This window comes from Atta cephalotes, assembly GCF_000143395.1.
Source record: "Atta cephalotes unplaced genomic scaffold scaffold00034, whole genome shotgun sequence".
Lineage (NCBI taxonomy): Eukaryota > Metazoa > Arthropoda > Insecta > Hymenoptera > Formicidae > Atta > Atta cephalotes.
In genome coordinates, this window is record NW_012130098.1 from 1,353,749 (window position 1) to 1,366,176 (window position 12,428).

At 32.8% G+C, this 12,428-nt stretch overlaps 2 protein-coding genes across 2 annotated transcripts; both read left to right on the plus strand.

Moving 5' to 3' along the window:
• The first annotated feature begins 628 nt into the window (after positions 1-628).
• LOC105621514 lies at positions 629-892 on the plus strand. The gene has a single exon (XM_012202986.1). It carries the CDS (start codon positions 629-631, stop codon positions 890-892), a length of 264 nt encoding a protein of 87 aa, XP_012058376.1.
• A 1,281-nt stretch (positions 893-2,173) lies between these two features.
• On the plus strand, positions 2,174-3,067 carry LOC105621570. The gene has a single exon (XM_012203041.1). It carries the CDS (start codon positions 2,174-2,176, stop codon positions 3,065-3,067), a length of 894 nt encoding a protein of 297 aa, XP_012058431.1.
• The last annotated feature ends 9,361 nt before the right edge of the window (positions 3,068-12,428 follow it).

Genomic DNA, 12,428 nt, shown 5'->3' on the forward strand with positions numbered 1-12,428 from the left:
GAATAATTAGGATTAAAATTGTAAATGTATTGAACAAACGACATTTGATAATAATTCTTGACGTTCCTTTAATTTTTTTATAAATGAACAGAGCAATTTTGCTGAAGAATCTAAAAATTTAGCTAAATATAGATCTGAAAATAATTTTGTTGAACCATCAAAATTATTTTATAGGAATTTTAAACATGGTAAGCAATGCTGCAAAAAGTTTTGACATTTCAGCAATCAGTTTTAACGTCCTACATAATAATTTTAATAGGCCAACAAATTTATTTTCAGATTTGTTTGAAAATTTATTTAATTAAATTTTTAATTTAGTTAAATTTTTAGATTCTTCAACAAAATCGTTTTTTTTCGTATAAGTACTCAAAATATTGTTCGTTATATTCTCTTATAGAAATTTAATACTGATTAACTTGTTCAATGTTTCTAATATTCAAAATAAGTATTCCACGCAGAGCTCGCAAATTTTTAAGAATGTGGTTTCTTTTTTTATTTTATTTGTTTATCTCTGCTAAAATATAGCACAAATTTCATCACAATTAAACGCATAGAGCACGTGAAGTGCATATTTCTATGATGTTCAGCATTGAAATCAATTCTTGCAGATGATCGCTATATAGTCAGCATGAAGAAACGTGGAAACAACGAAAATAAAGGTAGTAAGAGTTGTCATAATGGAAGGAATGCAGTGGAGAAGTCGGATTTGGGAGATCTAAGCGATGACGAGAATCAAGGTTTTGGAAATTGGATCCGATCCAGCACTGGTATCGAAATGATGCGGCTCTTCGTGATCGCGAATTCGATTTTGGTCTTTGTGACTATAGCTTGGCCGAACATGAAAGAATCCTTTTACATTATCAAAGATTATCTCATGGGAGAAGAGGATTAAGTGCTCTCAATCGAAAAGATAGTTTAGGAATAATACGTGACCATTGTTTAATCAAGTATGACAATATTATTTTTTTTATTATAATTATTATCTGTTAACGTCAATTTTATCTTTCATGCCATTGATTAATCTCAAGCAACAACTGTCTTAAATTCAACGTTAATAATAGAATAAACAGATATTAAAACTAATAGTAATAGATATCAGATAGATATTAATTTTATAAAATTATTATTGATAACATAATAACTGTCGCTTACGCATTATATAAACGATAGAAAAATATTCAGTTGAGTATGTAAGCATATTTTTAGTTCAAGAGAAATAGACGCTTAGAAAGACAAACGAAAAATACTCGAGAATAACCTTTTAAAAGATTTAATATTCTTTCAAATCCACAAAATGAGTAAACAAAACTGTGACAGAACTTCTTTTTCACGCAGTATTTGAGTGTTGATCATTGATATTTGTATAAGATAAAACTCTTTCGTATTTTTCTTCTAGAAGGATTTTCTTTCTCGTCTTGGGAGAGTAAATCTCCAAGATCCATAAGTCATATAACTTTTGGCAGAACTAATTAAATTAGTTATTAAATCGTATTGTTTTAATTAATCAGTTAGTGTTAACATAGTTTTTTTTATGTAATTTACAACGCTTATAATTATCTTGAGGAATAACTTTTTAGAATATTTTTATTTACAATGTATCTATAAATTTATTTAAAAAGTAAACAAAAAAGTCTATGATGTTATTAATGTATAATAACAAAAATGTATAATTTTTATAAAAGTGTAAATTTTTAGAAAGTGTAAATAATTATAATAATTAAATAATTACATAGTAATTTACTGAAGTATAAATACTCTAAAAGTATTTTGATGTAATTGAATAAATTTTTTAATTCGCGTTAAATGTTTAAATAAATATCAAATAAATATCAAAATATTTATAAGCCAGGTAAATTATAAAAATTGCAAATCAGAATGTAAAATTTTGAAATCTATCTTTCATACTTACGTACATTAATAATAACGTAAGACCGACAGTTTTATTTACATGCCAAACTTGAACTTTGATTTGTGCTCGAAAGATTTCATCAAAATATTTATAAACGCTACTTCTTAAAAAAAAACATCAGCCTCTTATCAATGTATCATATATCAATCATATCAGCATGCGATCTCGGTATATTATAGTTACATGATATATTTAGAATATATCTGTAAAACTATATATAGAATATCGCAACGGAATAATCAACCGCAACCACAAGATTTTGTAATGTTGGCTTTTATTATTCGCGGAGTGTTTCTCCTCGGCGTGTTGAGCTGGTATAGCGTCATCATCTGGAAAGTAATCGATGGTTACTTCCAGGACCAGTTTCGTACTTACTTGCAGGAAGAGTATCGCAAGCATCCGCGGATCAAGGCCGACTTTGAGAGCACCGGGGCTGTCGATAAAAGGCCTGCTCCAAGCGCATTGCCAACAGAGCCAAGTCTGAGCTATGGCATCGCGGAGACCTACGATTCCAACACGGTATGCCCGGCCGACATCGTAGACGCCTGTCCGCGTGCAATCGTTTCAAGCGGGAAGCCGGAGGAAGCGGTGGCAGGTGGCACCAGCGAAATCGCGGCCGCCGTAGGCGCCGGTACCACCGATAAAAATGCATTCCCAGCGAACACGGCTCGATCGGCGCAGGAAAGTAGGAAACCACCGAGCAGCAGCGACACGCGCGATAAAGAAAGGAGATCGGATGCTATCAATCAGGACAACGGTCATGAAGAGGATGCGATTGAGGGGAGCATACTTCTGCCCTCCACGTCGTCCCTGAGTGTCAAGAAACTACGACGTCGTCTCGACAAGAGGGGATTATCGCGTGTCTCGAAAGAGGTCTCGAGGGAGATATCGCGGGAAAAGCCAAAGAATCGAAAAGTGAACACGCTCCTGACAGACATCGATTTCGCTACCGTGAAGACCGATGATGACGAAGATTTCTCGGAGTTCGAGGAAGAGGAGAAGGATCACAGGATCTATAAGGAAGGGATTCTTGTATCGGAGCTACCATTTAAGCCCAAGGCAGATATCGGCAACTTAGATAGGGTTACTGCGGAAGAGTTTTGTCCTCTGATCTTGGAGGACGAGAATTCCTGCGAAGAAACTACCACGTGGTCGTGACTACGCTTGATGAGCGTCGTGGTGAAATTGGAAGTACTAGATCGCACAGAAAAAGTTGTGCATTAGCAGCGGGACATCGAAGGGCTTAGGAACATGCTGAGAAAGCTGAGGCAAAGGACTTGCGACTATTATTAGAATAAATCTGTTCAATTAGTTTCGCGGCTTTATTAAGGACGATGATGATAGATGTAGTGTGAAGATCCTTTCACGTTTTTGTTGGTCTATAGCAATTTATTCATATAGCAATTTATTCAGTTCGCAATTTGAGTAGGAAATAAGGCTATATATGTAATATATAATTTTAATATAAAACAATATATTACTATCTTTTTAGACAAGATTTCAGTCTTGATTAGATGTAACTAACATTCTTTTGTATTAATGTTTTATGTTTCTAAGTCGTACATAAAGTATACGTATTTATATAAATTTAATTTCCCAATTATTCCTTGTTAGTATAATAATTATTATATTTATTTATTTTTTTTAACTCATTAATTTATCGAGATATTAATTATGATCGAAAGTGAATTTTCGCTACCTAAAGATATTTCGAATCTAGGATAGATACATGTTTCTATGAATCGAACAGGGTCAATAAATAAGGTACTACTGTCCTTTGACCTTGTGAAAAGAGATTCTATGAGAAGAGAAACTAGCGAGTGGCCATGAGAAATCAGAGAAATCACGATGTATGTACAATGAAGATTAGAAACACACGTATTAGAAATACTTGTCTGGAAAACTAACTTTAAAAATTGTTGCGCAATTTGTTTATACGTATCTCATCGCGTATGCTGAAGGATAAAATTAAAAATTGATATGTGAGCATGCTATAATAATGAATAGCATTTGTTGCGTTATATAAAGATGACAAATGTCATCAAGGTATGAATGGCATATGTGAGAGATGTTTTGCAAATATAATTTCAAGGAAAATCGAATAAATTCGAAGTGTTTTTTCTTTTTCAACAAGACGTTTTCACGTTTTGCTTATTAAATGATAAAACCTACGAACTATTAATAACCAAACAAGTTTTGCTTATGTTTATTGCGCTCGAGAGTAAAATTGAGTAATATTTAAATAATTAACAGAATAAGTATATATAATAATCGCACATTTTTTTTTCCAAATTGTATGCGCGATTAAATGAGAAACATCTTATTTCCATAATATGTTTAAATTAATAATATTTGCATTGCATTACGTCTTTCTATATTTGACTGAAGCAATTTTTATTGCTATCATTGAAATTAATAATTTGTCAATGGATGCAAATTGACTATTTTGTTTCGTGTAATTAAATGCAAATGAAAGTGAAGTAAGAAAATTTATTCATAATTATTGAACAATAAAAATAATTGTTAAAACTCTTGAAAGGTTAAATGAGTTGTGTTCTAATTTACATTTACAATTGATGCATTTACATTTGTTTTTAAATGTGGATTTTTACTATTGATATTATGTGTGTGTTACATATATTAGGTTTTCATTATATAAATGTAACATAAAATAAATTAAACAACTTTTTACACATCACAATTTTCTTTGACGTAAATCGACATCTTATTTTTATAGATTAAAATCATATTAATAATATTAATAGTGATTGAATCATGAATCTGCAAAATTGACACGGAATTATAATTTATTCAAAATAATTTTATTTTAGCCGCAAAATATATAATTAGATAAGTTACAGAAGCAATTGTGATAATCGAGCAATTTAAAGCAATAAATCGTATTGTATTGAATAGTCGTTATTTTCATTTTCCTGCAGCATCAATCATGTAATGCTTTAGATCGTTGGTTTACATTTGTATATTGAATATGTACATTGAAGTACCAGGTATCGATGCTTTTTGTTACTTTGAAAAGCTTCGTCAATTGACTGCGTAAATCGAAGTAATTTACATTCACTAAATGCATGCGGTATCAATTGCATTCAAAAGCAGTGACATTTGTGACTGTGCGTTGAGGAATACTAACAGTGCTATCGAAGTGTGAATAACAATAATACGATGACAGCTTACCATAATAACGTCATCTCCATTGTTCTTCGCAATTTGACTAACAAAACATCTCTGAATCACTATTGTCAAATAACAAAACGGTAGTTTACATAATTATAGTATAATAACAAAATTAATTGACAAGTGCTTATGTAACGATGAAACAAATATCTTAAAATAAAAAATTTTCTTAGTTATCTTATTAATATCTTGCGAAGAATAATTTGAAAGAATATTTTCTTTCAATTATTTAATGTTCCAGTGTTCTAATACAAAAAGTGATTTTGCTTGCGAACGATACCATCGAGATACCACATTACGTCATTGAATTATTCAATGTAATAAGAGTAGTATATTTGTATGTACAAAACGTGTTCTGTAAGTACATTTATATATCAAATGCATAATAAATATAACAGCGCTGAAAAGGAATTCTAAATATGGAATTTAAATTTGAATATTTTATTCTGAGATTGCACGAATAAAGTAGCGAAATAGTATGAATATATACATTACATAAAATTTTATCGGAATGTTAGATTGAATTTTAACTGTTTCTTTTGCTGTAAATCTTTGATTACGCAACAAAGTATGAGTTTAAATCCCAATTCAATCTTCATTTACATAATAAAAGACACATTCTAATCCGAATCGAGATATGCAGGTTGAGTTGATAAGCGAAGTCATGTTAGATTGTAATGTTTGCGCGGATCTCGATTCCTTATTCGGATATGTTTCGCGGGCGGAATGACGCGGATCATCAGAAACAGCCCACGCAACATCGCAATCGCGTTTAATATTTATAATTAATCGTTGCGATTGATCACACTGGAACGTGATTTTTGCAACAAAGTGCACGAACTTACATGTCTGTATAGTTGTGTGCAAATATACTTAAATTCGGCGAATTTAATTCTCGAATCACAAAAATTGAATATATATGGAAATGTGACTGTCTGTCAAATCATTTTGCTTGGAATTATCCTACAAAAAAAAAATGTCTTTTTGCGTATCGTAACGACGCGACATTTCCTCGCGCGGAAACGAGGGAAAAAAATGATGCCGAGAGAAGCGGTCGCAGGGTAATTTCCTATGTAATTGAAAAAATACACCGGCAATGGCCTCATTACGGCGGTCATCGATTTCTCGCAACGACTTTCCGCGCGCGCCCTGATTTGGCGCTATACTTTTTTCTGCTTCTCTCATGCATCGTAAAAATTATAACGCGGACGATAGCGTGCAGATATCTCGATCTGCTTCCGGAGAGTACTGACTAGTACTGACGGGCGGTTGAGAAAGAAACAGACGAGTCGAATCTTATTAATCGCATTACTTGGGTACGATGTATACATTACACCTGCCCCGAGGGTAATAATCGATGATAATTCTCATCACTCTCGTAATATCAAAAATTTACTATCTTACCTACTGTTTAAATATATTGATATGTGAAATGCATGCGTATGCAGATCTCAGAAATTCTAATTTTAGTTTATGATGATTATACACGAAAGGGCAATTTTTTGAAGTAGCTAAAAAAAGTTTAGCTAGATTTGCTGGACTCAAAATAATTGTGTGGAACATATAAATTGGTTGTTCGAATATTAAAAATTTTGGCAGCATTTTTATATTATTTGTACTTATTGATAAATTGTATCATTTTGACTAAGACATGTTGAATATCCAATTTAACACAAAATCTTTAAATATTGTAACATAATCATATTATGTTAAATTGAAATTCAAATATGTTAAAAAATTCAATACAAATTGTTACGAGAGCTTACTAAGAACATATCTAAGTGGATCGTTTCCACAATATAATTATACAATGTTTTTTATTGTGTATGTGATTAATATTTTGTGAAAGACTAGTTTCTTAGAAATTTTTATGTGAGCCAAGAATAAAATTTATCTAGATCTAAATCTCTTTCTTTTCATAAATAAAGAAATTTCATTTAATTGAAATGTGTCGGAATGTGAGAAAGTGCACTTTTCTTGAAAATAATGGAGATATATTCCTATATAATATGTCATGTCATAAGCCGCGAGATTTTCTCAAAACATTTACGCATAATAAATGCCTCAAGGAAGAAGCCGACATCATGACCCTACTTTCTCAATTTCGGAAAGAAGAAAGTAGTCCGGAATTCTTAATCTTATCACCATTTTCAAGCTTCGCAACGGTTAATAAGGTGGAGCGGAATTTCGAAGCAATTAAGAGAGATACGCAAATGAACGCAAATTAAATAAGCATCAGAGAAAATCTAGTTTCACTTTTGCGCCATTGTACCTTCTTCTTCTTCGTCTTCTTCGCGTGCCGCGCACCCTGCTCCATAATGAATTTTCTAATGAAAATTATCAGCATTGGTTACAACCATCGGCGTGGTTAATTGGATCTCGCGGTAATATCACGTGCGAGCGATTTGGGGTGTGACGCGATTTACACTTGCGAATAATGCTAACTTGAAAGCGCGTTTCACTTCGCTTGATGCCGGCAATTGAAACTATGCGGAATTAATTTACGTGATACATATGAAGTCTGTGTACGTGCAAGGTTGTGTCTTCTGACATTTTCGTACGTAACTGATAAATACATATTCAAGGAATGATATCTGCAATACTTGTTTTTTAAACCATTTGCACATTAAAGTTATATAATTTGCTATGCAACACGTAATTCTATTGCGAGTAAGATGGCCATTCTTTTATTAAATTTCTGCAAGATTGTTCAAGATATAATAATAATGTAATTTTTATAATGAATTGGTCGTAATTAAAAAAAAAGAGGTATTAATAACATTAATTGACAGCAGTCTAATTGAAAATAATCTTGTTAATTAATTGATATTATTAATGAAAAAATGCACTATATTTTTGTTTTAATAAAATATTATTTGTTTTATTAATATTATTATTAAAAATAAATAAGATTATTTTTAATCACATTGTTATTGACTAATATTGTTATTTTTTTTCGTGTATGTATAATTAAATTATTTATGAATACCGAAACTTGAACATTACAGAATCGTGAATCGATATTATTAATTTTATTATAATAGATTCACAATACTGTTTTTAAGCAATTTTATATTTCTTAGGATTTGAGGACAGAAGCTGATTTCTTCTTCCGTTAGAGGTCTACTATTATTTCAGGCAGCGAAAGCAAGTATTATTAGAAGTATTATTTGGGTCATAATTTCTTTTTATGAAGAAAACGTAGCTCATGCCGGACATAATGACACAATTTTCTAAATGTTTACGTTCAAATCGAATAACTGATAAGCAACGGTTTTTCTTGAAGCACATACGCGCTCAAAACGTGATGGTCAACAATTGAATCGAGATATTACGTAGAGATTATATCGCAGAATCGTGTCAAGTTCTTATAATTAGAGCTGCTTGTAATTAACTTATAATTAACTCTGTTCTAAACTTCAGCTTCTTGAAATCGTATATACGAGCTTTGACCAAAATGTCATCGTCCGTGAGCAAGAGAAGCGTCGTAATACGATACACACCGGAAAGACACATATTTATTTTCTTCTGCGATTCGTGTCGCGCACAAAACACCAGTAGCTACTCCTGCGCTGAATCGCATTCAGTAGATACGTAAGTGAACGACCTTAAGTGCAACGGTATTTGTGCGTGATTTTCAAAGCACGTTTATATACCGACATATGACGCGCGTAAAGGTACCGCGTGCCGAAACTGCTCCGGTTACCTCGTCCGGATCCGTTCCGATTCCGTCGCGTAGATTAAAGCCTAATGTATTATCTACAATACAAGAAATACAATAAGAAATTGACCAATCACAATCGAATGTGAGAAGAATAATCGACTGTGATTGATTCAATTTCTTACTCTTACTTCTTATTCCATATATTGTAGGCGACGCATAGGACACAATTGAAAGGTACAGGCAATAGAAACGGGGAATAACAGATTTCAATCTATCAGAAATCATATGTACCAAAATACGGTTTTTGATAAGTTGAAATCTGTTATTCATTATTCTTGTACTTTTCAATTGTGTCTAAAGAATTTATACTGTCAACTTATTCCGTAATCTGTAAGAATTGACCAATCACAATCGAGTATTCCCCTCTCATTTGATTGGTTAATTCTTACAGATTACGGCATAAATTAACAGATTACGGCTAGTTAATATAAAAAATTCTTTAGATTTTAGACACACGTGTGGATATAAACGGAACGACCTTCGTGAGCTATATTGCGGCAGAATATCGCGGAAAATTAAGAATATTTAATATAATACAAGAAAGGAAAGAAAGTCTTTAATGATCTTAAGTGCTTCTTAAGTGCTTAAATAATTCTATGTGAATTTATATACTGTCTATGTAGTCATTTAAATTGCGCGCCGAATTCATTTTTCGGTTTTGAAACGGTTTTGAAACCGATTGAACTACAATAGTATATCACAAATTAAATTGTTTAGCAATTTACTATATTTAATATAATTTTTTCATTCGTTGTGCAATACATGGATAAGATGGACGAGCAGATAAGATTGAGGTATCTTCTATTACAATACATTTCATAATATGAAATTTCAATATTTAAATTTAGATTTATATTGCGAATTATTTATGATATTGGGGAGGAAAGAAGAAGAGAAGTCTTAAAAGAGAGACGAGAAAAATATTTATTATTACATATAAAATATATACGAAAATATAAAATAATAACTCAGAATTAGAGTCAATGTTGATAGATATTAATTAAGCACTAAAATTTGTCATTGATTAATATAATAAGATCGTAATATTGAGAAATAAATTGATTTTATACTATTATATTTTAGAAATATCTTTCATAATGTTAATTTCAAAATATTATTCTGCTCCTTACATATTCCAAGAGATAGAAAGATGATTTGATAACGTTAAATTTATTTCAATGAATGACAAGTTTTAAGAATTATTATACGTTCATAAGAACAAGTAACAGTATTTAGAGTTCTAATATAAACCAGCGCAAAAGAATGACAAAGGAAGTTCGTAAATTTTCCCTGGAAGTATGTTATTAAGTTGACACGGACAAACTTGTTTAATTTTTGTACAATTGCTATCATGACTATTGATTTTTGAAAATCAAAAATTGGCATGGCACGAGCATGAAACCATTCGTATTTCTAGGTGACAGGAAAGAAAATTCGAAAGCCTGTTATGGATGATCCCATGATCAGAAATATGTCTGGACTCTCGAGAAGCACATTCCAAAGGGAAGGTCGCGGAAGGAGGAGAGAAGAGAAAACGGACAAAAAGAGATAGGGAAAAGGGAAATTTTATTATGGTTCAATATACAAATTCTTTAAATATGATCCACCACAATAAAATATATTGGCGGATATATACAGTCATAATAATTATTACTTTTCTCGTATCGCAATCATTTTTTACGATAAGTAGAGAGTGATGTAAGATAAAACGAAGATAGATATCTACTGCGTAATTATCAAAGTGAGAGTACAAAAAGAATTGTAGCGATAGCGAAGAGAGTAATGATGAGAGTAATTCTAATTGTATTGCAGTAGATAGTGGGAATCATTTTCACGATACATAATAGGATAATATTGATGAAACAAAGGAGGAGGCGCTCATTAGTAATTGCAAGTCTTTCTATATCAACACCAAGTCTAGTTCGAAAATAGACTGAAGAAGTTGAAAATTTAAAAAACTGCAGAACGACGGTGAGAGTGAAATGGATGAGAATACGAGATGAACAAGAATCTGGATGAGTAGATATAGAAGAAGGAGCGGGGATGAAGGAGATACGCCGGTACGCATTCCATTCAAAGGATCTTTTGGTCGGAATGGACCCGGATGCCCTTCGCTAGTTGCTCCAGAGGACCGTATTGTCCGTGTCGGACCATTCGCGGCTAGCGGGATGAGGGGCCGGAGAGGAAACGGGAAGGGATTGGGGGAGGTGGTATCGCGGGACCCCAGCAGGGCACCCAACTTAACCTCTCAAAGCAAACGGTCAAAACGCAACCAAAACGGAGTCCACTTACCTCGTTGCTCGTTTGTGCCGCGCTGCTCTCAGATGATACTTTTCTCGTCATTCACCGTCACGAACTGTCGTTTGCGAATTCCCAAAGCACTATTGTTGATATCACAGTAATAAAATATAACTATATGTCACAAATGTCAAAATACCCGGGCGCCCTGCGCGCTGCGTCATCTTGTATTCGTTTGAAAACCAATGCTCGGTACAAGTGTGACTCCGGAATTCGCTATACAGATTCTATCTCGATCTTGTTTGGGTTATCACGTCGTTTGTGTTCTCCTATTTTTCGAAATTATGTACTATTCCAACGTCGTTGAAATGAACAATCTCTTACACATGTGCATACTGATCGCCGCGGATTAGACAAGAAAAATACCAGACCGTAAGGATCGCGCGCTCCGCTTCGAAGCGGCAGACAAGTGTGGCAGACGCCGATCGAGCGATGTGTTGCCGTTTTGACCTGCCTGCAAACTGACCAATCATCGCGCAGGTGGCATCCCGCTGTCCCAGCAGTCCCTGACTCCCTGCTGGTGGCAGACGCAGGAGAAGGGACCCAACCACCTGCCGCGCGACCTGCTGGAATAAGATCAATTCATAAGAGACTCCAGGTTTATTTGAACAGTAGCCTGTTAACTCGATTTGGTTGTTGGTAACGTAGAACCTTGTCCATCCACAATGAACATTGGATCATTTGACATTTAGAAATATATTTGACAAATGAAATATTTAGGTTCACATTTAACTATAAAATTCAAATGCTGCTGGAATTTAGAATAAGATTACTGCTCCAGATTTGTTTGAACAACAGTCAGTCTATACTGATTAGTCGTTGGTAATATAGAACTACATTCATGAACGACGGATGGTAGATGATTCAATATTCTAAAACATTATCATTAAATGAACAGTGTTTTATTAGGTTCACAATGTGAATATTTAAAGTTGAAACTATTAATGAAGTTTCCTTTGTTGCCATTTACTGATAGAATCTCTCACATTAAATTACATTATTCGAAAGTAGGAAAAATATATAGCACTTTTGTGTTTAATAAGAGATATTTAAAATTTTTTTTTCATCAATGACTCTTGAAGAAAAATAAAATGCAATTTTGATGATTGTATTTATCAATATTATAAGATTGTGAAATGTTATTTTATTTATTGGCAGATTGAGAGAGAGAGAGAGAGAGAGAGAGAGAGAGAGAGAGAGAGAGAGAGAGAGTGTAGTAATAATTAATTAATTTTAATTTTTAATTTAATTAATAATAATAACTAACGAACTACTAATTAACTTTACTTTACGTTACTATACTAC

What these genes read in the sequence shown, in the direction of transcription:
- LOC105621514 (XM_012202986.1), top strand. Translation starts at nt 629, where the DNA reads ATGAAGAAACGTGGAAACAACGAAAATAAAGGTAGTAAGAGTTGTCAT.
- LOC105621570 (XM_012203041.1), top strand. Translation starts at nt 2,174, where the DNA reads ATGTTGGCTTTTATTATTCGCGGAGTGTTTCTCCTCGGCGTGTTGAGC.